Source organism: Oikopleura dioica, chromosome PAR (genome assembly GCF_907165135.1).
Source record: "Oikopleura dioica chromosome PAR, OKI2018_I68_1.0, whole genome shotgun sequence".
In the NCBI taxonomy this organism is placed as follows: domain Eukaryota; kingdom Metazoa; phylum Chordata; class Appendicularia; order Copelata; family Oikopleuridae; genus Oikopleura; species Oikopleura dioica.
In genome coordinates, this window is record NC_137293.1 from 3348178 (window position 1) to 3367933 (window position 19756).

General features: G+C 39.9%; 7 protein-coding genes and 1 long non-coding RNA gene across 8 annotated transcripts; 1 reads left to right on the forward strand and 7 right to left on the reverse strand.

Moving 5' to 3' along the window:
- Nucleotides 1-413: 413 nt before the first annotated feature.
- LOC145701259 (N-acetyllactosaminide beta-1,6-N-acetylglucosaminyl-transferase-like) lies at nucleotides 414-4467 on the reverse strand. Its single transcript, XM_081778482.1, has 7 exons — nucleotides 4446-4467; nucleotides 4135-4249; nucleotides 3839-3968; nucleotides 3595-3794; nucleotides 1056-1451; nucleotides 599-998; nucleotides 414-542 (listed from the first exon to the last, which is right to left on the reverse strand). The coding sequence occupies exons 1-7, from the start codon at nucleotides 4465-4467 to the stop codon at nucleotides 414-416; spliced, it is 1392 nt and encodes a 463-aa protein (XP_081634608.1).
- Nucleotides 3872-5112, reverse strand: LOC145704556 (uncharacterized). The gene is made up of 6 exons (XM_081782010.1): nucleotides 4994-5112; nucleotides 4840-4952; nucleotides 4707-4792; nucleotides 4295-4669; nucleotides 4024-4249; nucleotides 3872-3968 (listed from the first exon to the last, which is right to left on the reverse strand). Exons 1-4 carry the CDS (start codon nucleotides 5089-5091, stop codon nucleotides 4592-4594), a joined length of 375 nt encoding a protein of 124 aa, XP_081638136.1. The 5' UTR covers nucleotides 5092-5112; the 3' UTR covers nucleotides 3872-3968; nucleotides 4024-4249; nucleotides 4295-4591.
- Nucleotides 5113-5686: 574 nt separating this feature from the next.
- LOC145703541 (uncharacterized) lies at nucleotides 5687-7062 on the reverse strand. The gene is made up of 5 exons (XM_081780910.1): nucleotides 6949-7062; nucleotides 6614-6910; nucleotides 6357-6573; nucleotides 5935-6317; nucleotides 5687-5888 (listed from the first exon to the last, which is right to left on the reverse strand). Exons 1-5 carry the CDS (start codon nucleotides 7015-7017, stop codon nucleotides 5706-5708), a joined length of 1149 nt encoding a protein of 382 aa, XP_081637036.1. The 5' UTR covers nucleotides 7018-7062; the 3' UTR covers nucleotides 5687-5705.
- A 32-nt stretch (nucleotides 7063-7094) lies between these two features.
- On the reverse strand, nucleotides 7095-13349 carry LOC145701260 (uncharacterized). Its single transcript, XM_081778484.1, has 11 exons — nucleotides 13090-13349; nucleotides 12658-12751; nucleotides 12561-12614; nucleotides 12360-12391; nucleotides 12169-12272; nucleotides 11684-12122; nucleotides 9831-11579; nucleotides 9436-9774; nucleotides 8219-9395; nucleotides 7525-8176; nucleotides 7095-7479 (listed from the first exon to the last, which is right to left on the reverse strand). Exons 1-11 carry the CDS (start codon nucleotides 13289-13291, stop codon nucleotides 7276-7278), a joined length of 5046 nt encoding a protein of 1681 aa, XP_081634610.1. The 5' UTR covers nucleotides 13292-13349; the 3' UTR covers nucleotides 7095-7275.
- Nucleotides 13350-13662: 313 nt separating this feature from the next.
- Nucleotides 13663-14553, reverse strand: LOC145702179 (uncharacterized). The gene is made up of 3 exons (XM_081779391.1): nucleotides 14353-14553; nucleotides 13983-14305; nucleotides 13663-13932 (listed from the first exon to the last, which is right to left on the reverse strand). The coding sequence occupies exons 1-3, from the start codon at nucleotides 14409-14411 to the stop codon at nucleotides 13784-13786; spliced, it is 531 nt and encodes a 176-aa protein (XP_081635517.1). The 5' UTR covers nucleotides 14412-14553; the 3' UTR covers nucleotides 13663-13783.
- Nucleotides 14554-15741: 1188 nt separating this feature from the next.
- Nucleotides 15742-16613, reverse strand: LOC145701261 (uncharacterized). Its single transcript, XM_081778485.1, has 4 exons — nucleotides 16482-16613; nucleotides 16242-16380; nucleotides 15909-16198; nucleotides 15742-15853 (listed from the first exon to the last, which is right to left on the reverse strand). Exons 1-4 carry the CDS (start codon nucleotides 16611-16613, stop codon nucleotides 15800-15802), a joined length of 615 nt encoding a protein of 204 aa, XP_081634611.1. The 3' UTR covers nucleotides 15742-15799.
- Nucleotides 16614-16847: 234 nt separating this feature from the next.
- Nucleotides 16848-17236, reverse strand: LOC145705654 (uncharacterized). The gene is made up of 2 exons (XR_014134622.1): nucleotides 17042-17236; nucleotides 16848-16994 (listed from the first exon to the last, which is right to left on the reverse strand). It is a non-coding gene; the product is annotated as an uncharacterized LOC145705654 (long non-coding RNA).
- Nucleotides 17237-17541: 305 nt separating this feature from the next.
- On the forward strand, nucleotides 17542-19690 carry LOC145704203 (protein O-mannosyl-transferase TMEM260-like). The gene is given in 2 exon segments (XM_081781645.1): nucleotides 17542-17876; nucleotides 17978-19690. Coding segments are annotated over 2 exon segments (1914 nt in total). The 5' UTR covers nucleotides 17542-17610; the 3' UTR covers nucleotides 19626-19690.
- The last annotated feature ends 66 nt before the right edge of the window (nucleotides 19691-19756 follow it).

A 19756-nucleotide genomic window follows, 5' to 3' on the forward strand; every position in this document is an offset into this window, starting at 1 on the left:
TGAGTCAAGTTCACAATTTTTAGCTTGATTTTTTGAGAGGAAATATGGAGAATTTATATCATCCTTGGCATGACAAAAATTGCTCAACTGCTGGGAATTCGTTTTCTTCAAGCTGCTTGGCTGCAAAAGCAATGAATAAAATGTCAACAAGGGATTTAGCTAACATTTTCTACCGTTTTCGAACATTTTTGTCATAAATAATTTTCTTTCGAATAAAAATCAAAATAAAAAATTGAAGCTCTCTTTCTTTTATTGTGTCAGTGTCAATCATGATCCTCCTTGATTTCAGGCTCTTTTCGAAGTTCTTCCTCCAGGCACTGCAGGGCAAAATCATCGACTGCATCGAATTTGTTTGCAAAAAAATATGGCGTCCTCAATAACTATAAATCAAAATCAAATTTTTCGAGCATAAATTAATTCCTTGCCCAGCCAACATCGCCACTGCCAAAGACACAAACATTACGGCGGAAATAGCCTTGACATTCATGATCTTTCACGTTGTTTTGCCATAAAATTAGACGACTTAGGTTTTCGGTGCTTTTCTGAATGAAATAATTAATGTTAGTACGTTCTTTTTTGCATTTTAGGTGGTTCTTACCCCAATAAATTCATTTCCTGGAGCATTTTTCATTCGAATAATCGTCGCCCAAATAAACTCATCTGGCGAAAATGTATCTTTGGACCACTCAATCAATTCTCGGACATCCTTGTCTTCCAGCGCCCATTGAATAAATTCTCTTGTGAAAAAGTTATACGCAATTCCGGAGAAAATTTCGATGCCACCTGGTGGCGGACTTTTATCTTTATCGGTCATCATTGGGTGAAACTTGTATTCAGATTCAGTCTCATATTTATGCAGTTCCCAGTGCTTTTCGTATCGTATTTTCTTTTTCAAATTCCAACTCACTGTCATCGGAAATGTTTCGATTGAGTTTTTTGGATACACAGATTTTAAATAACTGACAATTTCGGAATTTCGCTTCAGTGGGAAATCTTCTCTTGTCAAGGCTCAATTTTTTAACTAAACGGCAAACTCGAAAAAAGGTATTTTGAGCCTTTTCCCACAAAGATTGATCAAATATCGCCATTGTATTTCATGCTCAAGAAGTTCTTGCATGCAGTTAAAATCAGCTTGGAGTCGTTCGTAAGAGGCCCAGTATACGTTTTTGCGTTTTTGGGCGAGAAAAACGTTCGGAAAACAGCTTGATAGGGCTTCGAAATCTTTGAAAATAACTTCAGGCGTCTTCGCATCTATATGCAAGCAGTAGACATTGTCGGGAGAGTAGATTGCACGGAGAAGTCGTTCCGCTTGCCCGGGGTTTTTGTGGAGAACAAGCGAGTAGGCGAGAGGAAAATCGGAATTCGAGGCTGATGAGGGGTAGTTGCGAGAAGTAACGAATTCCGGGCAGCTATTTGAAGCAATGGAAGATGAAATTTCTCCCTCCGAGAGGCTAAGAGAATACTTTTTATTCAATGATTGCAGTTTTTTGACTTTCAGCAGCTCTCCGTCGTTTCTCTTACAAATATGGTTAGTATTTAAAAACTTATTTATTCTACGTTCAAGACAATGAAAATGACACTTACATTTATAAGACCCTGGCAATCAATTATTAGTTCCGGCTTTTCAAGAACATTTGAGTTGTGATTATTGCTCGTTACATTTTTTCGTTTTCCTTCTTCGATCTCAAAAGATTTTACTTCTATGGATCATTCTCTATTTATCTACTCTCGCACTAATTGTTCTTATCTAACGAGTATCAAGAACCCAGTCCTGTTAAAATCGGTCGAATAAAGCGAAAATTCTCTTGATCCAGTATCAGAAAAATTCCAAAACCAAACCCAAGGAAAAATATAATAAGCACTCCAAATATCTTCTTGATAGTGAGCATCTCAAAAAACAGAAAATTTTCACGAATTTTTATTCGTAAACTTACGACCAAAGCATAAAACGCTTTTGTGTGAAAAAATTTAATTGAGAACGATAAATGTAAAAGTAAAATAGTCTTACCGGTGCCATAAAGAAAAGACTGGCCATTAAACTCTTTTTTCTTTATTTTTACGCAAATAGAAAAGATACTTGTCACAATTTTTTACGCCAACTTCTAGAAAACTGTGAGCCGTGACAAAAACAAACGAAGCTTGCTAGCTCTTCAATTGAGCTTGCAAGATAATTTCTCCCCATGACCATCTGTTATTCAATTTTCAAAGTAGAGATGAGAAGAAGAAAAATCATTTTATTAATGATTTTTCTATTTATTATTCTATTTTTTTTAATGAAAATTTCTCACGAAGACAAGTTTGACTCGAAACAACAAAGTTAAGTTGACAAGATCGTATAAATGTGTATCCAGCAGCATATTTTATCTCGTGTGCTCATTGATATTTTGTTGATAGTCTTTTTGTGATGAAATTCAATCTTTTTGAAAAGAGAAGTTTTTGATTTGTTGAATGTCGATAAGTCTTGGTTCATTATAGTGCACGCAATTCTTGTCAACTTTAAAAGAAAAGCTGTTTTGGTAAGAAAATCGCATATTAAGATATTTTCTTCGGGATAAAAAAAAATTCAAGATTATCAGCCAATCAAATTTCCGGCCAAATATTCTTGGTGAGCTTTTCAACGAACACGACGAAGCTTTTTTTATCTATGAGCCTCTTTACCAGTATTCTCAATCCGGATTCTCGAAGAGCACGAATAAGCTTAGGAAGGACCTTTTGGTGCACAATCTAAATTGCGATTTTATCGACCATTACGATCAAACACTCACGTTTGAGCGCTTCGATGATGATTTGAACATGCATGGAAGCATCGAGAGCAAAGGAAACTTCGTTTTTCGGAGCAAACATCGACGGCTCTGCTCACCGCCATTTTGCAAAACAAACGCGACGGAAATTAATTGCAATAGCAAATGTGACCCTGTGGATTCAATTTTAGCATCAAAGATTTGCAAAAGTCTCATTCCGGTCATTCAAATAAGCGAAAGAATGATAAGTGTTGAGGAAATTGAGGATCTTGCAAGTCAGGCTCTCTCTTATATTATATTATATATCTCTATTATAACTTTTTGTTTGATTTTAACGATTCTCAGAGCCTTTACTTAGTGATAATCAATTGGATTTGAAAATTATTTATAATTCAATTAATGCTGAAGATGCTTGCAACTTTGCGAAAATCAATTTTGCAGACGAGCATAATTTCAATCAACTGGAAGAAAATTTTCTGATAACTAACGCTGAAGATATTGCTTATAATCCAGAAAAATATGGCAGGAAGATACTCAAATTTGCTGGGTTCAATATTTCTGAAAGCGTTTTTGATTGGATAAGCAAATTAAAAGATTCAGGTAATTTTGTTTATCAATGAAATTATGCTAAATATAAGTTTAGACATTGAAAGAAGAATACAACGAGAAAAAATCTCGGCACAGAGTGTCAGGCTCTTTTGAAACATCTTGGACTTTTCCGCTCTTAAAAATATTTGCTTCTAACTGTGTGAACAAAAATGGATAATAATTAAACATTGATATCAACAAAGACAGAATTAAATTATTTTTGAATTATAATTGATAATCAATTCCCAAATCATTCGCATTTTACAAAAACTCAACACATTTGTCAAATGTAGTTTCGAAAAGAACAGGATACTCAACACCTTCTTCTGGTTGATAACCAATGACTCTTGAGCCGAGATTCTCTTGTCCGTCAAGGTCGATTCTTTGAATCGGAGCATCAGAGCCGTATCCTGCAAACAAGAAAATGGACGAACCAGATTGGAGAGTAGATGCTTTGCACACTTTCTAGTTAGAATTTTATTACAATTTCTGTGTGAAATTAAGCATACCTTTCGAAGATTACCAATCAGAGTCCAAATATCAATATCTGTTACAGCAGTTTCTTCAATAGCATCATATCCACCAATTGAAAGCATTGTTCCGTCACTCAAACCCATAAGAGAATGACCATACAGAGCGCTAGAAATATTTTAAGAACGCATTGTTTTATAAATCATAAATTATGATGAATTACGCTGGATGATCTCCGAGATAAACCCATCCGGAATCGGTTAAAGTTTCGACATGCGCATACGACGGCGCCTTCTAATTAAAGCTTCCTACAGTCGTTGGCTGTCCATTGTACAGACCAAGGCCGGCGTATTTGTGCTCGTAAGAAGTCATCGGTGCAATGGTGACTTGCTCTCCATCAAAATAATTGCAGGTCTTTTTCTGAGTCGTGTATTCAAAGCAAATCATGGCTGAAAATATTAGATACGAATTTCTGACTGAATTATTTTTACAACCTTTATCCCCATCCGCCAAAGTCAAAGCAGAACTTGCAGAATGAATTTCAAAAGTCAACTCTACTTTAGAAACACGAAACTGCAGCCATCGAGATAAGCAATTCTTCGGTGATTAAAGTCCATTCCTGCTTCTTCTCCTCCAAAAACAAACAGTATGTCATTGACCAGTGCATATTTGACGCCCCACATGAACTGCTCCTTCGTAGCATCGATCGTTGCTTGAACGGTTTTTGAGCCGACGCCGTCTATTATGTACGCGTTGTGCAGGTCCACGAATGGTTTTGGCTCGTCGTAGTACTAGTAGGAAGGATAAGTGTAGTTGTAGTAGGAGTAGTCGTAATCGCGGAAAAGCATGACCATAATGAATGGAGGGATCTTGGAAAATTTAAGGTCGAAAATCAAAGATACTTACTGGTTCTTCTTCAGGACAAAGTGGATGATCACAGTTTCGACAACCTTCTGGGCAATTTTCTCCACATGGGCACGAATTCAAACAGTCTTCAAACGAATTATTATTAACCAGGCTTAATTTTATCGTCTCTCACCATTGTATTCTCTATCGCAAATCGAGAGACAGTACTCTGTCTCGCATAAAAGTCGGCAATTCGTAAAATCCATCCGGCATTCTCCGATGCATTCTTCCTGGAGAAGATTGTCTCTTTAATTTTTGATCAAGATGCGATGTTTAGTTGAACTTACGGGCAGTCTTCCTCTCTTGAGCTTGCTTGAAATGTTTCTAGTCTGCTTTCGCTGATTCTGACTGCAGAAATGCCTGAAAAAAGAAAGAAGAATTTCATCTTCTGATAACTTTATCTGGTGATCTGTTGCTTTTGACCTGCTTTTTTATTCGTCAAGCAAATGAAGAAGAGTCAAAAAGAACAGTTTAGCAAAGTTTACCTCGATTCAAATTAACGAGTCGTGCTCGTATCTGAAAAAATTGACCGAAAAAGAAGACTCTTACATAACTGGAAAATTAAGCAGAAACTTAACTTAGATTTTAATCAATAACAAGCCGTTTTTAAACAGCAAAATACTGGCATTTTTAATAAAATTCATTCAAAGCTATGATTAAAATTTTAGAAAATTCTAAAATAAACTGCAAATGCAGGTTTTATAATTATATAACCTTGAACATAATCCCTCTCCACTTCTTTTTGTTCATTCCAAATATTGCGAGAGCTAATAGCACGGTCTACGAGACTTCTGTTAATTTGTTTAAAACTGGGGGCTGTTTGGAGGCTATTATTATATTCAATAAGTTTTTTCTCTCCGTTATGCGGTTATTTTTCCTTTCATTACTTTTGGTTAAAACGAATGCAATAAACTTTCACTTCAGCGAGACTGCTGACAATTTGATACTGTCTGCAGTTTGTCAGCTTTAAAACTAATATTTTTCTTGTTTATTGAAAGTTTACTGGCAGAGTTGTTTATAAACACGTTCTTTCGTATCAGGAAGCAAGTGTTCGGCTGTTTTCCAAATATCCTCTTCCTTGATTTCTTCTTTTGATACCACAGTTCTACGTTTTGAAAATAACGAGATTTTCTGTTGACTTGACATGGCGTTGAACACTCGTTTTATCTCTATGAGCTTTTTCTGCAAAGAAATAGTAAATAAAAGGAAAGAGGGAAAGTCAAGTTACCAGGAAAAAAGTCTTTTCTCTCTGCTCCAACCGACTCGAGCTTTCCACAACCTTTTCAAGTGCTTTGATAAAGCCCCCGCTAGACTCATCCAAACTTTCGCAAATAATCTCCAAAACCGTTTTCATCCAATTTGAATCAACATCTTTGCAGTCTCCAAGCAGTGCATGAATCCATTCTTTCAACTTTTTATCCGGTTTTCTTCCACAGTCGTCTTGAAGCTTCAAAACTCGCAGCAAATCGAGCACGAGCTGATTTGAAATCTTCATTCTTTTGAAACCACTTCTCCAGATCGGCGTAACTATTCTTGGCAACGAGGAGTATCGACGAGCAAGCTGTTCAGAAAGCACCTGACGGTACTTTTCTTCAGCCACAATTTCAGCAGCTACAATTTTTAGTATAAATTTTATGAAAACCAGCATACCTTCGTTGAAGAGAGAGTTTAGTCCTTCTTGATCAACTTCTACTATTCTCCTTGCAAGAAACTTCAAAGCCTTTTCTTCATCTTTCGATAGTCTTTTCTTGATCTCGCTTTTTTGCTTGTCGTAGTCTTCTTTTTGAAGGACCCAGTAGGACTTGGCATCTGTCGTTAATGCTTCGTAAACTGCTTCCAATGCGTCTTCTAGCGTTTCAATCGACGACTGAAAAGATGTAAGTTGATAACTTTCGTATATTTTCTACCTGACACGGTCCATGCGCAATTTGGTGCCTCAAGTTCGTAACCCAATCTGGTATTCCAATCTCTGCAGCGAGCACATGAATCGGCAGATTCGCCTCCCTGTAGCGCTCTGTTATCACTCCCACTGCTTGTACCAACGCTCCGGAGGCGCAGAACATCGTTCCTTGGTTATCCCTATTGTTTCGAATTTCTTCTAGCCCAGTAAGAGCAGCAATTGTGGCCACGATTGCTACTGGAAGATCTGCACCGATTCTTTGCTCCCAGAGCTGCAAGCGGCGTAGGACTGCGCTTCTATCTCTCTAGAACTTTGGAGAAATAGAAAGCCGACTCTGCGAACCTGTAAATTACTGTAGACATCAAGCCACTCTGCTTTGCTGCACCATGCTACTTGCTCAACGATTCCCATTTACGAGTTTCAGATCTGCTTCTGTCTGAACTTCAAAAAAAAAATTTTAAATGAAATTTTCAATTGAAAATTCAGATTTATTTAGTCGATAGCATCATTTGTTTTATTTGAGGAAGAATAAGCAAGATTTAAGGAGGAAATAGCGAAGTTTCGTTGCGATGAAAAGAAGGAGAATGAGGCACATTTTTGGAACTTTTTGAGGATCAGCACATGGTAAAAGCAGGTTAAAATAGTTTTCACAATAAATAAAATTTCGATTCAGGAACGAGGGACCAAATAAACGTCACTACTTGGCGCAGCATTTTGATATGCATCGTATTGCTCATCTTCTTCGAGCAGAGCACGGCTTTCGTTGTTTGGGTTGGAAAATACGTCGTCGTTGACGTTTTGATACTGGGAGGAAGTTTCGGGGATGCTATTGGTGAGGTTTGTCAGCTGCGTAGCGTTGGAATAGAGGCGATTCTAGAGAAAAGACTTTGAGAAAGAAAGAACAATAAAGAAGCTCACCTGTACAGTTCTAGTTGGGCTATCAAATGAGCCCCCTGTGTAATGTAAATTCGTAGCGGAAGTGGTAGACTGGCCATTGTCCGAGTTTCGTGGCTGTCTGTTCATGGGAAATTGGAATGCGGAAGTTTGGCCGCGGAAATTCGAAGGCATTGAGGGCGGCTGAACTGGGCGCATTGGCGATTCCTGATTCTCATAAACTGGCTGATTCCTTGAGACAAAGGAGTAATTCGCGTTCAAAGGATCGAAGTTTCTGGTCGCGTGGATTTGCGTCTCTGTGAGACGGATTGGAGAGTCGAGACTTGGAGATTCGGCGGCGAGAGGGGAAGTAGAAAGCTGCGAATGCTGTTTTTCCAGAGTGCGGAGGGTACTTGCGCTGCTTCTTGACAGTTTCTTGCCCTCTTGCTTGTCCAGCAGGATGTAGTCTTTCGCTTTGCCGCGGATTCCGTCGAATTTCTTCTTTAAAATCGCGAAATCGGGACGATTGCTCGGTTCCTTAGACCAGCAGGGCTTCATAAAATCGTTATAGAAATCATTCGTGCAAGTGTAGTACTCTTCTTTTGGACTAGGTCGACAAATCGGAGTTGATGGCATTTCCTCATCGCGAAGGAGGTTGATATGGGCTTGTTCGTTGTAGGATCCGTCCTTGTTGAGACTAAAAAATCACTTAAAAATAGGAAAGGGCGGTTTTACAAACATTCTATTGCCGAAGAACATCGGTCGTCCCGGCGGGCAGCCAGAAAGGACCTCCCACATGAGCATGCCAAACGAGTACACATCGCCTTTCGAGGAAAAAACTTTCTCCATCGTGTCATTTCGAAGGCTTTCAAACGGATACCAGAGGCATGGAATCTGCTTCTTGTCCATTGTAAATTCTTCGCCGCTTTTTGCCGACTTTGGCGCGAGTGCGGCGAGACCAAAGTCGCCGACTAGAGCTTTCAGATCGTCAGTGAGAAGAATATTCCGCGCTGCCAGATCGCGGTGGAAAACGTTGTTTTCGTGAAGATATTGCATCGCGTCAGAGATTTGGTAAAACCATTGGATCGTGTAGCGTTCGTCTAGTTTATTTTTTTGCTTGAACATCATCTTATGCACATATTTGTCCAGAGCGCCTTTCAGCGCAAATTCTAGCACCATCGACGGCGAAGTAATCTGCAAGCGGCGGCTGGGATCGGCATGATGCTCAGAAATGCCATGAACCTTTACCAAGTGCTCGTGGCGGAGAAAGTGAAAATTAGCAGTTTCGTCAAAAAGTTCCTTTTCGTTCACTCGAGCTTCCAACGTCTGTAGCTCGTAGAGGAAGTCTGGATCAACGACGCTTTTCTGATCCAAACCAGAGATCGAAAGTCGATCACTTCCGTATTCTTTCAGCTTCTTGAGAATGCGTTCTTTTTGATTTTCCTCCGTGAATAAATCTTTCTCACTGCATAGCCAGAGAATATCGCGAATCGGGCGAACCTTCGGCTTGATCTGTTTCGCCGCGACTGGAATATCGACAATGATTTCCTCGCGTCTGGGAACCAGTGGAACATCGCTTGAAGATCCAGTCCGTGGGTTAGAAGTTGACGATGAATTTCTTGGTTTTACGTCGCGCATAACTCTGATTCGCAGGGTTGCTTCGAACACCAAACCGAAGTGCCCCTCTCCCAGCTGTTCGCCAAAGATGAGATCATTATGGCTGAATCGGGTGACGGGATGGAATCTTCGTTGATCGGGACCGCCGCCCGACTCCGGTAGGAGATCGTTTGGCTGCGAGTGGAACAGACGCATCGCATCTTTCGTTTTGCCCCGCTTGAGAAGTCGGCTGCTGTAGTTTCGGTAGATAAAGACAGATGCGATCGACATAAAAACCAAAGCAACAGAGACATAGATACCTAAAATAATCCATTGATTATCAAGAGCAGACTAACTTACTGATTTGGGCACCAACTGGCAAATCATCTTCCCAGCACGTAACGAATTTAATCTTTCCATTGTCGTTCTTAATGACGATTCCTCCATTCGAGTCTCCACAACCTTTCTTGTTTAAGAATTCAATCACGGTTTTATTTCCTCTTTCTTCTTCGTTGTTCAAGTCGAGATCCTTTAGTTTTTCTTTGCATTTGTTTCCTTTGCCTTTGAATGTGATTTCTTGGTTGTTCTTCTCGCTAACTTCAAAACTACAATCGCAGACGGCTTCATTTTCGCTGTTTGTGCTCGCTGTGCTCAGACATTCGCTTAGAAAAGAACATGATTTTGGAGAAGCGTTCGGCTCTTTGAAAAATGGTGCTCTTGTGATTTGCTTTTCGGGAAGAAAGGTTTAAGAATGCCAGAAAGATCAGTGGTGACTTCAAATTCACAAGAAGCGACACAAAAGAATTTAACGCTTTTTGGAATCTCGAAATTCGTAGAACCCTTTTCATAGTTGACGCGAAAGTTCCTGCATTGATCGCAGTCCGTATCCATCAATCCTTTGCAGCCATGTTCAGGATGGCACTCTTTATCACAAGGGAGGCATTCTTTCGTCGCTTCGTTCGCAAAACGCAATTCTCGAGGGCATTTTTCCACGCATCTCGGTCTGAGTAAATTTCGATAGTTTTCAACTCTTGGTCCTTTAAAAGTTTTGCTCCTGTTGGATTCCGGAGTGTTTTCAACTTCTGCCTCGTGAATCATGCTAGCTTGAAAGTATTCATCAAGGTTGTAGAAAGCATCAGTAGTATTCGCGCCCTGTATTTCGCCGCTGTTTTGAGTTTCCGGACCCAAGCCATCCTCATAAGGAATTTCGATAGTTTTGTCGAGAAAATTCTTGCAGCTTCTACAATCACTTTCGGACGGTCCAAAACATCCGTTTAGGCATTCAGAATGGCATGCGTTTTTGTTGCCGCATTGGTCTTCCAAAATCTCGTCAATCTTCGCCTTTATCTCATCATCGTGATCCTTGATATTGTAAATATCTTCATGCTGCTTGTCGTAAGAAACATGAAGCTTGACCACTGGTTTTTCGTCTCCTTGGCCGATCACAAAGTTCTCCAGATTTTCTTCTTGCGTATTGCAAATAACGACGTTTTTGTTTGCCGGAGCGAATTGGATAGAAATTCCGGCCATGACTGAGAAATTCTTGCCAATGTACTTGAGCGAGTTCTTCATGTTTTCAGTACCATCCTCTCGCTTTTTAAGAATGAAGCCCATTTGGTCGGTCTCGTCAAATGTCTGGGACTCGCGAGTATCCGACTTTCCGCTAATAACTTTCAAGTTCTCTAAACAACCGAGAGTCTCCATCGGCCAATTGGCGATGAAAAGATGGCCAGTGATGAACTTGACATTTCGAAAAGCATTGCAGAGCTTCCACTCCATAGATTCGTTGGCTTTGTGGCCTTGGTGAATTCGTAGATCGCCATCGATAATATTGCACTTTGAAAAGTCTTCATGATGCTTTTCAAAAAATGGGACCATATTGTCGACTTCCAAGTCTAGTCCCGTCATCATGTTCTTCCATTTAGGATGATCCATGCCCCAGCAGACCACTGGCGCCTCCGGGAAATGCCCAGACGTGCAGTTGTAGCCGTAGTCGATGGTCGAATTCTTGAGCGTAAGGGGTTGAGCGACATCGCATCGCCTGCACCTCGGATTCGTCATATTTTGAGCAACAAGCGCTTCGTACTCAATGGAATTGTATTTTCCAAAACGCTTGCCACAGTATCGCACGCAGTTGGAGTCTTCGATATCGTGGACCAAACGATTCTTGCATTGCGACGATTCGCGACAATACTCGCCCTCGAATTTCTTTGTGGACGATTCTCCGTTTGATTCTACGAACATAAGCGGCACTCGGAAGCTGTGCATGCAAGTTGGCAAGCATCGCTCGAGGAAAAACGTGTTTTTATAGATCTTCTTGTCGTTGTCATTTTTGCAGGAGGAGCAAGTCGTCCAAATTTGGTCGATTAGGCGGCCCGGTCTCTCGATCGATGGAACTCTACTTTGAAACGAGTCGCAGCCACCAGAGCATGAATTCGGACAGCACTCGTCGAATTCGTTTTTGGGCGCCCAATCGAATTCTTTTCCGGATTGAGAGAGAAGACCTTTTCTTTGGTTTCGAATATAGAAAACAACTTTCCAAGAAAAGTTTGAGGCAAAAAAAAATTTGCTGGAGAGAGCCTAACAGCTAATCATAAAGAAGAAAAACCAATTCCTAAATTACATCTTCGCGTGGTCTTCATAAAGATGCTATTCGGCCCCCCGCAAAAGCGCGAAATCGGGCCAGTACAGACTGTCTTCGACAGAATCTGGCAAGTATCGCTGTGCCAGCACCGTTTCTTCAATTTCGCTGCATCGCCTGAAGAGCCACCAAGGGTCTGGATACGATTCTGATATTCATCCTGGCAGTAGTTGCACTTCTTTGCGTATCTTATCTCTTCAAAGTTTTTTGCTTCCATCTCAAAGAGCTTTTTTCGATTTTTCTTGTAAGGAGGAAAATATCTGTTGTCAAAATATTCATTGCAGATATCGTAGAAGTAGATGTCTTGGCACTCCGATTCGGTCTTGTTGAGTTGAAGTTCCACTTCTTTGCTGCACGGATGGGCGAACAATTCCCCATAATAATCCACTGTCAGCGGCAGACAAAGCTGAATATTAGATGATTTCGCCGAGAGAATAGGGAGTTTTTTTTACCTTTTTATCGCCGCCGTTTATCATCACATTTCCACGGGTAATCTCCTTAAGCTTCGGAAAGGTTAGTATCTTCAAACTCGGCATTTGTAAGTACAGGGATGTAGCTAAAAAGGCAATCAACACATGTTTTAATCATGAAAACTTTCAATCAGCTACGTGTATTTTAGGAATCACAAAAGATAGGTACTTACCGATTTGAAATGGCGGCGTGTTTTGGAACAGTTTTTTCTTTGACAAGGATCATGATTGATTGAATTCATATGCTTTAAATTCTAACGTTTAAAACATGCAAATTGCCTCAGTTATTTGGCCTTGTTAGTCAGTTATTCTTTAAGTCACTATAACTCATCCTTTTTATCAGATACTTACGAACATAGCCTACATATGTATCCTTTTTCTTGGTGTGCAAGCCTTTGATGATGCGTAGATTTTCAAATCGCAATTCGCTGAAAAATAAACTATGAAAAATATCTTTAAAAAACGACTCACGTGACATGATCTGCTTCGACGCTCAAGAAACCCCAGATCTCTTCAATTTGCTTGAGAATTTCGTTCATCTCGTAGGGATCTTGCCCTGATGGAACTAAAAGAAGAGAAGTTAGATTTTGAAGCTTGAGAAAAATTGTTAATTGAGTAATTTACGACATTTGTTATTTTTGGGCTCTTTTTCATTATTTACATTTACTGTATTATTAGGTGTGTTATAATGAGAAAGCATCGTAATCAATACTGTTACATGCTGTCACATATGGCTGTTTCTGTGCCATCACGCGTCAGAATAGCCGGGGAACAAACCTTCGTCGCAATGATCATGAGTTTCAAAAATACATTCATCCTCCAAATTCTCTTAAAACTTATCTACAGAACCCTGACTGTAAGTTAAAGAACTCAACTCTTCTACTATAAACTACTCGAACTTACTTTCAATGACGACCGAGCCCCGGATCACCGTGCAGTTACCAAAGTGATAGCGCATTTTGTCGATCACTTTCTCCGTTGACCCCTGGAAGACACCGTTGGCGTCTTCTATCCCGTTGCAGATGCAGCCGTATTTTGGGCAGCAAATGTTCTCCGGGTCGACGCGGGGGACGAATTGACGGACACCACCGCATCGGCGGGCCATTGTTTCTTCAGTTTCCGCACATTGTGAAGGATAGATATTCTTTTGGTGGATTTTTTAAACAGAATATACTTGTATTCCAGGCTACAATGAGCTTTTTAGTTGTAAAATCCTTTCCTTGCAAATATCCGTCTTCCAATACGGCGGCTGAGTTTCGCTACTATCACTTGAGCTCAAATCCAGCGACTCCTGAGAAACGACAGCAGCTGATAGGAGAAGAATCTTTGTGAAAAGACATCTTCCCATAGCTTCTCTTGATGTTTTTGTTTTCCACTGGCTGCGTGGACGCTATTTTGGATGCTGACGGCTTAATATTTTCAGGCAGCCCATCGAATCTGAATTTATTGCCTTATTGCATTCATCAGCCGCACTAATTAAGGTAATCAGTAATCAAGGAAAACTGAACAGCGTCTGTTTTTTGAACATTTGGAAAATGAGGAAAAACGGATTGTTAAAAATATGCTTCAGAAAAAACAATCTTCAGAAATTAAAATTTCAAAAGTAAATCCTTGGTTCTTTGAAGAACTGTTTGATTACATCGAACATCTGCCCTGCGCTGTCGTTGTCGGAGCATTCGAGAACATAACCAGCGCGATGGGTACCGTCGTCATTCTTCGCCACAAATGAGACGAAAATGTCGAAATCTAAGTGAAGAAATTGTTGCTTTCAAATTCCATATCGATAAAAAACCAACCTAAAGATGCGAAACTGACCAAGTTCATGCTGAATTTTGCTTTTTCCGTCATAACCGTCTCCAACTCGCTGTAGTGAAATGGCTTCTTCTCCTTTTTGCAGATTTTGATGGAATAGGGAGTGATAATCACTGTGTAGAGCTCCTCACTTTTCTCTGGAACAGCTTTCTTTCTGCCGACGATTCTCTTTAGTTCTTCTTCTGTGATTTGAACAGTGCGGTTCACGCAGGGGGAAGGAAAGAAGTTTGAATTTGAAGCACGCGTGAGTGTGTAGACTGAAAATTCAGCAACTTCTTCTTTCTTTGAGTCTTCAAGGTTAGCGAAGCTTGAAGCTTGGCATCAGTTCTCATATTTTTTATGAGAAATCTTTACCTCTCAACGATTTCGACGCAGCCACAGTATCTCACCATTTGAAACACTTTCGCTTCCATCTTCTCTTCTTAGTTTTGCTTGCGCTTGGTGTACCTTACTCTCTGTAAGCTCGATTCAGAAAAGCCCATCTGAATTCAATAACTCGTTTAGAAAATGACTTTAGGACACATCCATTTCTAGGGATGATAATCGAATGCTCGTAAAACTGACAAAAACTTCCGAAATAAATAAAAAAAAAATATTTTAAAATCAGTCAAAATAAGCATAGCCGCAGCGGCTCTTCTACCGTATTTTTCTGATTATAAAAAATCATTTATTTTCGAAGTTTCTCTAAGCTTATCTTTTGATAAAAATGAAGAACGCGGAAAATACTAAAAGTCAAATATTTGATTTTGCTGAAAGAATGAATAGGCTGGGATTCACAATGGCGTCTTTTGAACTGATTTTGAAGTGATAGTGCGAAAAATAAGGTGCTCTTGGGCAGCTGAGAATTTGATTATCAAAATCAATTCTTTCTCAGAAAGACCTTCTCTTTTTCTGATAATTTTGTAAAGAAAAAATAAAGTTTAGCTTTCAAAAGAATAAGTAATAATTACGCCTCGGGAAAGAGGAAAATCCCCTGCAGGTGATGCCTTTCAAATTTAAATTTTTTACTTCCGGACGGCCTTAATATGGGTTTTTAATTCATAAATGAAAAATTTCTGAAAAGGCGCATTTTCTCTTGTAAATCGAAATGAAGAATTTTCTGAAAAAAAAAGATCGCAACGATAGAATTTACAACTTGTAAAAAATGATTGAAAATCCCACTCGCGCCTAATTGATTGTCGATCGTCATTGGCTCATTTTCAAATTGATTGGTATCAAAACTTTTGATTCAAAAGTCAAAATTCTCTTTTCAGTAATCAATAATTATTCTCTCCAGGAAAATGATTCGAGCACCCAACCACTAAATACGTTGTCATTTTTATGAACTTTAATACGCTCGTAAATAACATCGAATCACAAACATCCGTTAGCATTCAAAATGATTCTCTTTTTTTAAAAAAAGTTTTTACCTAAATTCTTGTTCTCTCATAGCAAAGCCCCTAAGTTTGGGAAGGCCCTTATTCTGTCAATAACAAATATTTGCATTTTTGGTCCAAAAACAACATATTTTTAATCTCCGAAGAATTTTTCTCTCGATTTCAGAGGTGACCTGGGAAAAGTGTCAAAGTTTTGTACGAAAAAAGGATTAATGCCCTGCGGCGAATTAGCGGCGCACCTTTTTTATTGTCGGAAAAGAGGGTTACTGTATGACTAGATTTATCGTAAGATTTCAATCAATTGTGGAATTTAACTCCTGGCAAAAAATCAAGACAAGTACATTCCTCCATGAATTCGAGTCAACTTTTTGATTTGAAATGTATTTCTAACTGTATCAATGAATTATGCAGCGAATAAATGATTCTTATTGTACTGCGTCGTAGTTCGGAGCTTTGACCTCGCCAGGCAGTGCGTAGACCTACAATCAAGAAAGTACTGTAAACACCTGTTTGAATCAATAATTAGTGGCTTACATGAAGTGGCGGTGCTACTATCTCTTCCAAAATGTTGTCATCTTTTGGATCTCTGTTGCTATTCCAATTGCACAGCCACTTTTCATCGATGAATTCCCAGCTGTAAGGAATGAGCACTTTTGGCCGCAATTTGAATTCTTCTTGCTTTCGGTGTCTCGCCATGATCTTCGCTCGATTTGCTGTGTCAAAAATGATGATGTTCCCTTGATTGTTGGTGCCCTTTGGAAGGCCGTAGCGATCGCGAATCATGGAGTACCAGTTTGGGGTCAAGTTCGGGACATCTTTTGGGTCTAGAAGAACGATAAGGAAGTGGTCAGAAAGAAAAAGAGTTACTGAAAAATGGGAGCATTCGGCAGTTCTTCGCAAGCAGGAGTACTTCAGTTCTAGAAACATTGCTGCGTCTCTCGTTGTAGGCTACTTTTGCCTGGAAACCAAGGAAGTCCTCAAACGCCGTTCTTTTCGGATTTGCTTTCTGTTATTTGGGGTCTTGACGAATTAATTTCAACCTTTCTTACATAAAAATGATCCCCTCTCCTGATCTCTTTTCGTCGTCTTGATGATAGCGGTACAAACTTGTCCTGAAACAGGCCTGCCAAAATGAGCCGTGGCCCATTTGCTCAACTCAGATGGCTTCAAGGGTGGATTGGTTTTCTCGTACTTTTCTGCTACGAGGTTTTTGAGATCATCAGGCAGCGCTTTTGGCATTTTTTCTCTTTCTGTTTTTGTCTTTGAAAAAGGCTGGCTGTGGTGATATTCTCGAAATGCGCGCCCTGTTTTATGGAAAAAATGCGCCACTGTGGAATTTCGATCGAGCTAAAAATAGAAAATGCTGGGGAATTCCTTCGCGAAGTGGGATTGTCAGTTTTGCTCACTGTTCATTGAAGTTCGATTCAATCGGTTGATACTTTGAAAATTTATTTCACAAGAACAGAAGGGAATTTTTGCTTTAGTTGTTGAAAAGTTCGTTCCAGTTGTCGATTAGATCGGATCCGAATTCAGGCATTTCTGTCGACAAGTCAATGTAATCGTAATCGTCTCTTCTTGCTCTTTCGAAGCCTGGTGCACTCAGCAAAAATGCCGATATTCCTAGAATAAAAGTTATTTTAGACAAATTTCAGGGTAAAATCAAAAACCTTGAAGTAAAAAACTGATCTTCATTATTTTTCTTGTTATCTGATGCGTTAGTGAAATGATCTCCAGACTAAAAGAACCGCGCTTATATGGAAGGAGCGAATACTAAATTATTCTCCATCAAGTGGTGAATCTTGATCCCTCGATTTCCTCATCCCTGCCAGAACTCGTAAAATATTGAATTTGACATGAACTGAGCCGCCAAGTCTGCAGAGAACATGGAAAATGACACGACGATTTTCTACAATTCCAAGCCGTTTGGTGGGTCTATTTGATGCTTGTCTATTTATACAATGAACTGTATGTTGTTGGAAAAAGTTTTGATGCATCCTGTCTGCAAATAAATTTATTTTAGATATAAGCTTATTTTTTGAGCTTTGGGATGAGCAATCCAAATTTCTTTTGGGATGGTAATTCATTTGAAAGGCATTTGAGAAAACGCATTTGAAATCTCCACCGCGGACGATAATTCTTATCTTTTATTGTTAACCCTCCCCGGAGGCAAAGAGCTCCAGCGTTTTCAATAAAAGTTTGAATAAATTCAAGCTGAATTTTTCGAATTTCATAAAACATGAAAGAGAAAGTCAAAAAGAAATCACAAGTCGAAATCGACAATAATGAGCCGCCACATGTTAAAACCTTCATTTTCCTATTCTCGCTCGCGGTTTATGGATCAACATGCTATCGAACACTCCCTGGTGGAGACTCGGCGGAGTTGGTGACGGCCAGTATAGAGCTCGGGGTTGCTCACCCGCCTGGATATCCTTTGCTGATGATTCTTTTGCACATTTGGCTTTCTCCTTTGATATACATTTTCGATGCTCCAGGAAGGGTTCACTCTAGCATAAGTGGAAAATCATGCCAAGTTCTTAGAACAGTCAATGTTAGAACTTCCACTGTTGAATACCAAGTTGAATCCTCCAAATAGAATATGTAACATTTGCTTCATCTCTCTTCAACTCCTTCATCGCGTCTCTTGTCGCTGTACGACTGTATTCCCTCGCTTCAAAAATAACCGGTTCATGGCGAGCTGCCCTGTTGACCTCATCAATTTTTGCCTTCTCCGTGAACACTTGGGAGTGGGCTTCGAATCTGGAGGTTTTTACTTTGAATAATCTTCTGTGCATTTTCCTGCTTGAAGCGATGGTGGATTTCTTTGCCAAAAAGGATGAAATGGAAGATTCTTCACATGAATTCAAACGGGGGATTTTCTTCTCAGGCCTCGCACTGACAAACCAGCATACTTCCGTTTTATTCGTCTTGCCCATCGCTCTCATGGTTTCGTTGAAGACGAGATTGTCGGTGGATGTTGTCAAGACTTCTGTCATCATGATTTCTATCCCTTTGTCTATCTACCTTTACCTGCCTCTATCAGCGTATTTTTCGAACGCCAAGTGGACTTGGGGCGATTCAACAAGCATCGACGGAATTCTAACACATGTTCTTCGAGCTGAATATGGCACCTTCTCACTCGCCTCAGGCCATGCTGGACGTGGCCTCGGGGTGATGCTCTCCTTCAACGCTTGGCAGTTTATTGAGGACTTTTCAATTATCGGCTTTCTTGTCGGAATTATCGGTTGCTTCCTATCGTTTGCCAAATCTGGGAAATCAACTCTAAGGCTGCTGATGATTTTTATATTCTACACTTGGTTCTTCAATTGGCGATGCAATTTGGACCCAGAAAACGGGCTTTTCAAAGGTGTTATTCAGCGATTTTATCTTCAATCTGGAATTATATTTTCTATTTTTGTCGGTCTTGGCAGCGATTTCATCGTAAAACTCTTGCAAAACAAAGTTCCGACAAAATTTTTACATTTTGGCCTTCTTTCTATCCCAGTTTTTCTTGCCGCAAGAAGGTATGAACAGATGAACTACAGTCGATTCACCCACGTGGCTGATTTCGCTGATCATTTGGCCATGAGTTTTCCCGAGAACTCTATCATTCTGATGAAAGGAGATTTGCCCTCGAATAGCTTGAGGTTTCTGGATATAGGAACTGTTCAAAAAGCCTTGATAAGCTTCCGATCGTAGAAATCAATTTTTGAACGGATAAAAGCTGAAAAACGACGCCCAGATTGCTCCTTCATCGACACTCAACCAATGACCTATCCTTGGTACATCAAAATGCTTGGCCACCATTTTCCCGGAATAAATTTCCCTGGAAAGCGGTATCATCTGGAAGGAAAGCCTGGAGACTTTTCCCTTTCCGATTTCATAAGAAAAAATGCAGAACGAAATATCTTCGGATGCATTGGGCTTCAGGAACTGGAGAAGATTGAAGCTCGAGGGGATATTTGGGCAATGCCCTGGGGTGTCTGCGAGCAGTTCTTTTTGAAGAGCAACTTTAGTGGAGAGAATTGGGATATTGAAAAGCAAGAGACATACGCTTCCTCTCGATTGTTGCTCCAGACTTGGCCGCACCTTCCGTCTGAAAAGTCGGATCTTCCAGATCATAGTTGGGAAAAAGTCGCCAATGATGAGATTTACGCAGCGATGGTCAAGTCTGCGATGTGGAGCTTTGACCAAGCTGAGGAGATGAAGAAAGCTGGCCAAAGACGCGCTTTTTTTACGGTTGGATTCTTATAACTTTTGATAGAGCTAACCAAATCTGAAGTTTTTGGGATCAAAATGATTCTCTCGAAAAACTTTAATTTTCCAATGCATTAGATTTTGAAAATTAAGTACCAATTTTCCGGAAATGATTTCAGGTACTCCAA

What these genes read in the sequence shown, in the direction of transcription:
- LOC145701259 (XM_081778482.1), bottom strand. Translation starts at nt 4,467, where the DNA reads ATGCACTGGTCAATGACATACT. An exon ending in AAATACGCCGGCCTTGGTCT is followed by an intron (nt 3,969 to 4,134) that starts GTACAATGGACA and finishes AAATATTTCTAG; the next exon opens with CGCTCTGTATGGTCATTCTC. An exon ending in ATCAATCTTTGTGGGAAAAG is followed by an intron (nt 999 to 1,055) that starts GCTCAAAATACC and finishes AGCCTTGACAAG; the next exon opens with AGAAGATTTCCCACTGAAGC.
- LOC145703541 (XM_081780910.1), bottom strand. Translation starts at nt 7,017, where the DNA reads ATGGGAATCGTTGAGCAAGTAGCATGGTGCAGCAAAGCAGAGTGGCTT. An exon ending in ATGTCTACAGTAATTTACAG is followed by an intron (nt 6,911 to 6,948) that starts GTTCGCAGAGTC and finishes CCAAAGTTCTAG; the next exon opens with AGAGATAGAAGCGCAGTCCT. An exon ending in GAGAAAAGACTTTTTTCCTG is followed by an intron (nt 5,889 to 5,934) that starts GTAACTTGACTT and finishes ATTTCTTTGCAG; the next exon opens with AAAAAGCTCATAGAGATAAA.
- LOC145701261 (XM_081778485.1), bottom strand. Translation starts at nt 16,613, where the DNA reads ATGCCAAAAGCGCTGCCTGATGATCTCAAAAACCTCGTAGCAGAAAAG. An exon ending in CCGAATGCTCCCATTTTTCA is followed by an intron (nt 16,199 to 16,241) that starts GTAACTCTTTTT and finishes TCGTTCTTCTAG; the next exon opens with ACCCAAAAGATGTCCCGAAC. An exon ending in TAGTAGCACCGCCACTTCAT is followed by an intron (nt 15,854 to 15,908) that starts GTAAGCCACTAA and finishes TCTTGATTGTAG; the next exon opens with GTCTACGCACTGCCTGGCGA.
- LOC145701260 (XM_081778484.1), bottom strand. Translation starts at nt 13,291, where the DNA reads ATGGCCCGCCGATGCGGTGGTGTCCGTCAATTCGTCCCCCGCGTCGAC. An exon ending in AAGATGTAATTTAGGAATTG is followed by an intron (nt 11,580 to 11,683) that starts GTTTTTCTTCTT and finishes ACCAAAGAAAAG; the next exon opens with GTCTTCTCTCTCAATCCGGA. An exon ending in ATGTTCTTCGGCAATAGAAT is followed by an intron (nt 8,177 to 8,218) that starts GTTTGTAAAACC and finishes GTGATTTTTTAG; the next exon opens with TCTCAACAAGGACGGATCCT.
- LOC145704556 (XM_081782010.1), bottom strand. Translation starts at nt 5,091, where the DNA reads ATGAAATTCTTCTTTCTTTTTTCAGGCATTTCTGCAGTCAGAATCAGC. An exon ending in TTGCGATAGAGAATACAATG is followed by an intron (nt 4,793 to 4,839) that starts GTGAGAGACGAT and finishes ATTCGTTTGAAG; the next exon opens with ACTGTTTGAATTCGTGCCCA. An exon ending in TTTGTCCTGAAGAAGAACCA is followed by an intron (nt 4,670 to 4,706) that starts GTAAGTATCTTT and finishes AAATTTTCCAAG; the next exon opens with ATCCCTCCATTCATTATGGT.
- LOC145702179 (XM_081779391.1), bottom strand. Translation starts at nt 14,411, where the DNA reads ATGGAAGCGAAAGTGTTTCAAATGGTGAGATACTGTGGCTGCGTCGAA. An exon ending in TGCGTCGAAATCGTTGAGAG is followed by an intron (nt 14,306 to 14,352) that starts GTAAAGATTTCT and finishes CCAAGCTTCAAG; the next exon opens with CTTCGCTAACCTTGAAGACT. An exon ending in GGTCAGTTTCGCATCTTTAG is followed by an intron (nt 13,933 to 13,982) that starts GTTGGTTTTTTA and finishes TTCTTCACTTAG; the next exon opens with ATTTCGACATTTTCGTCTCA.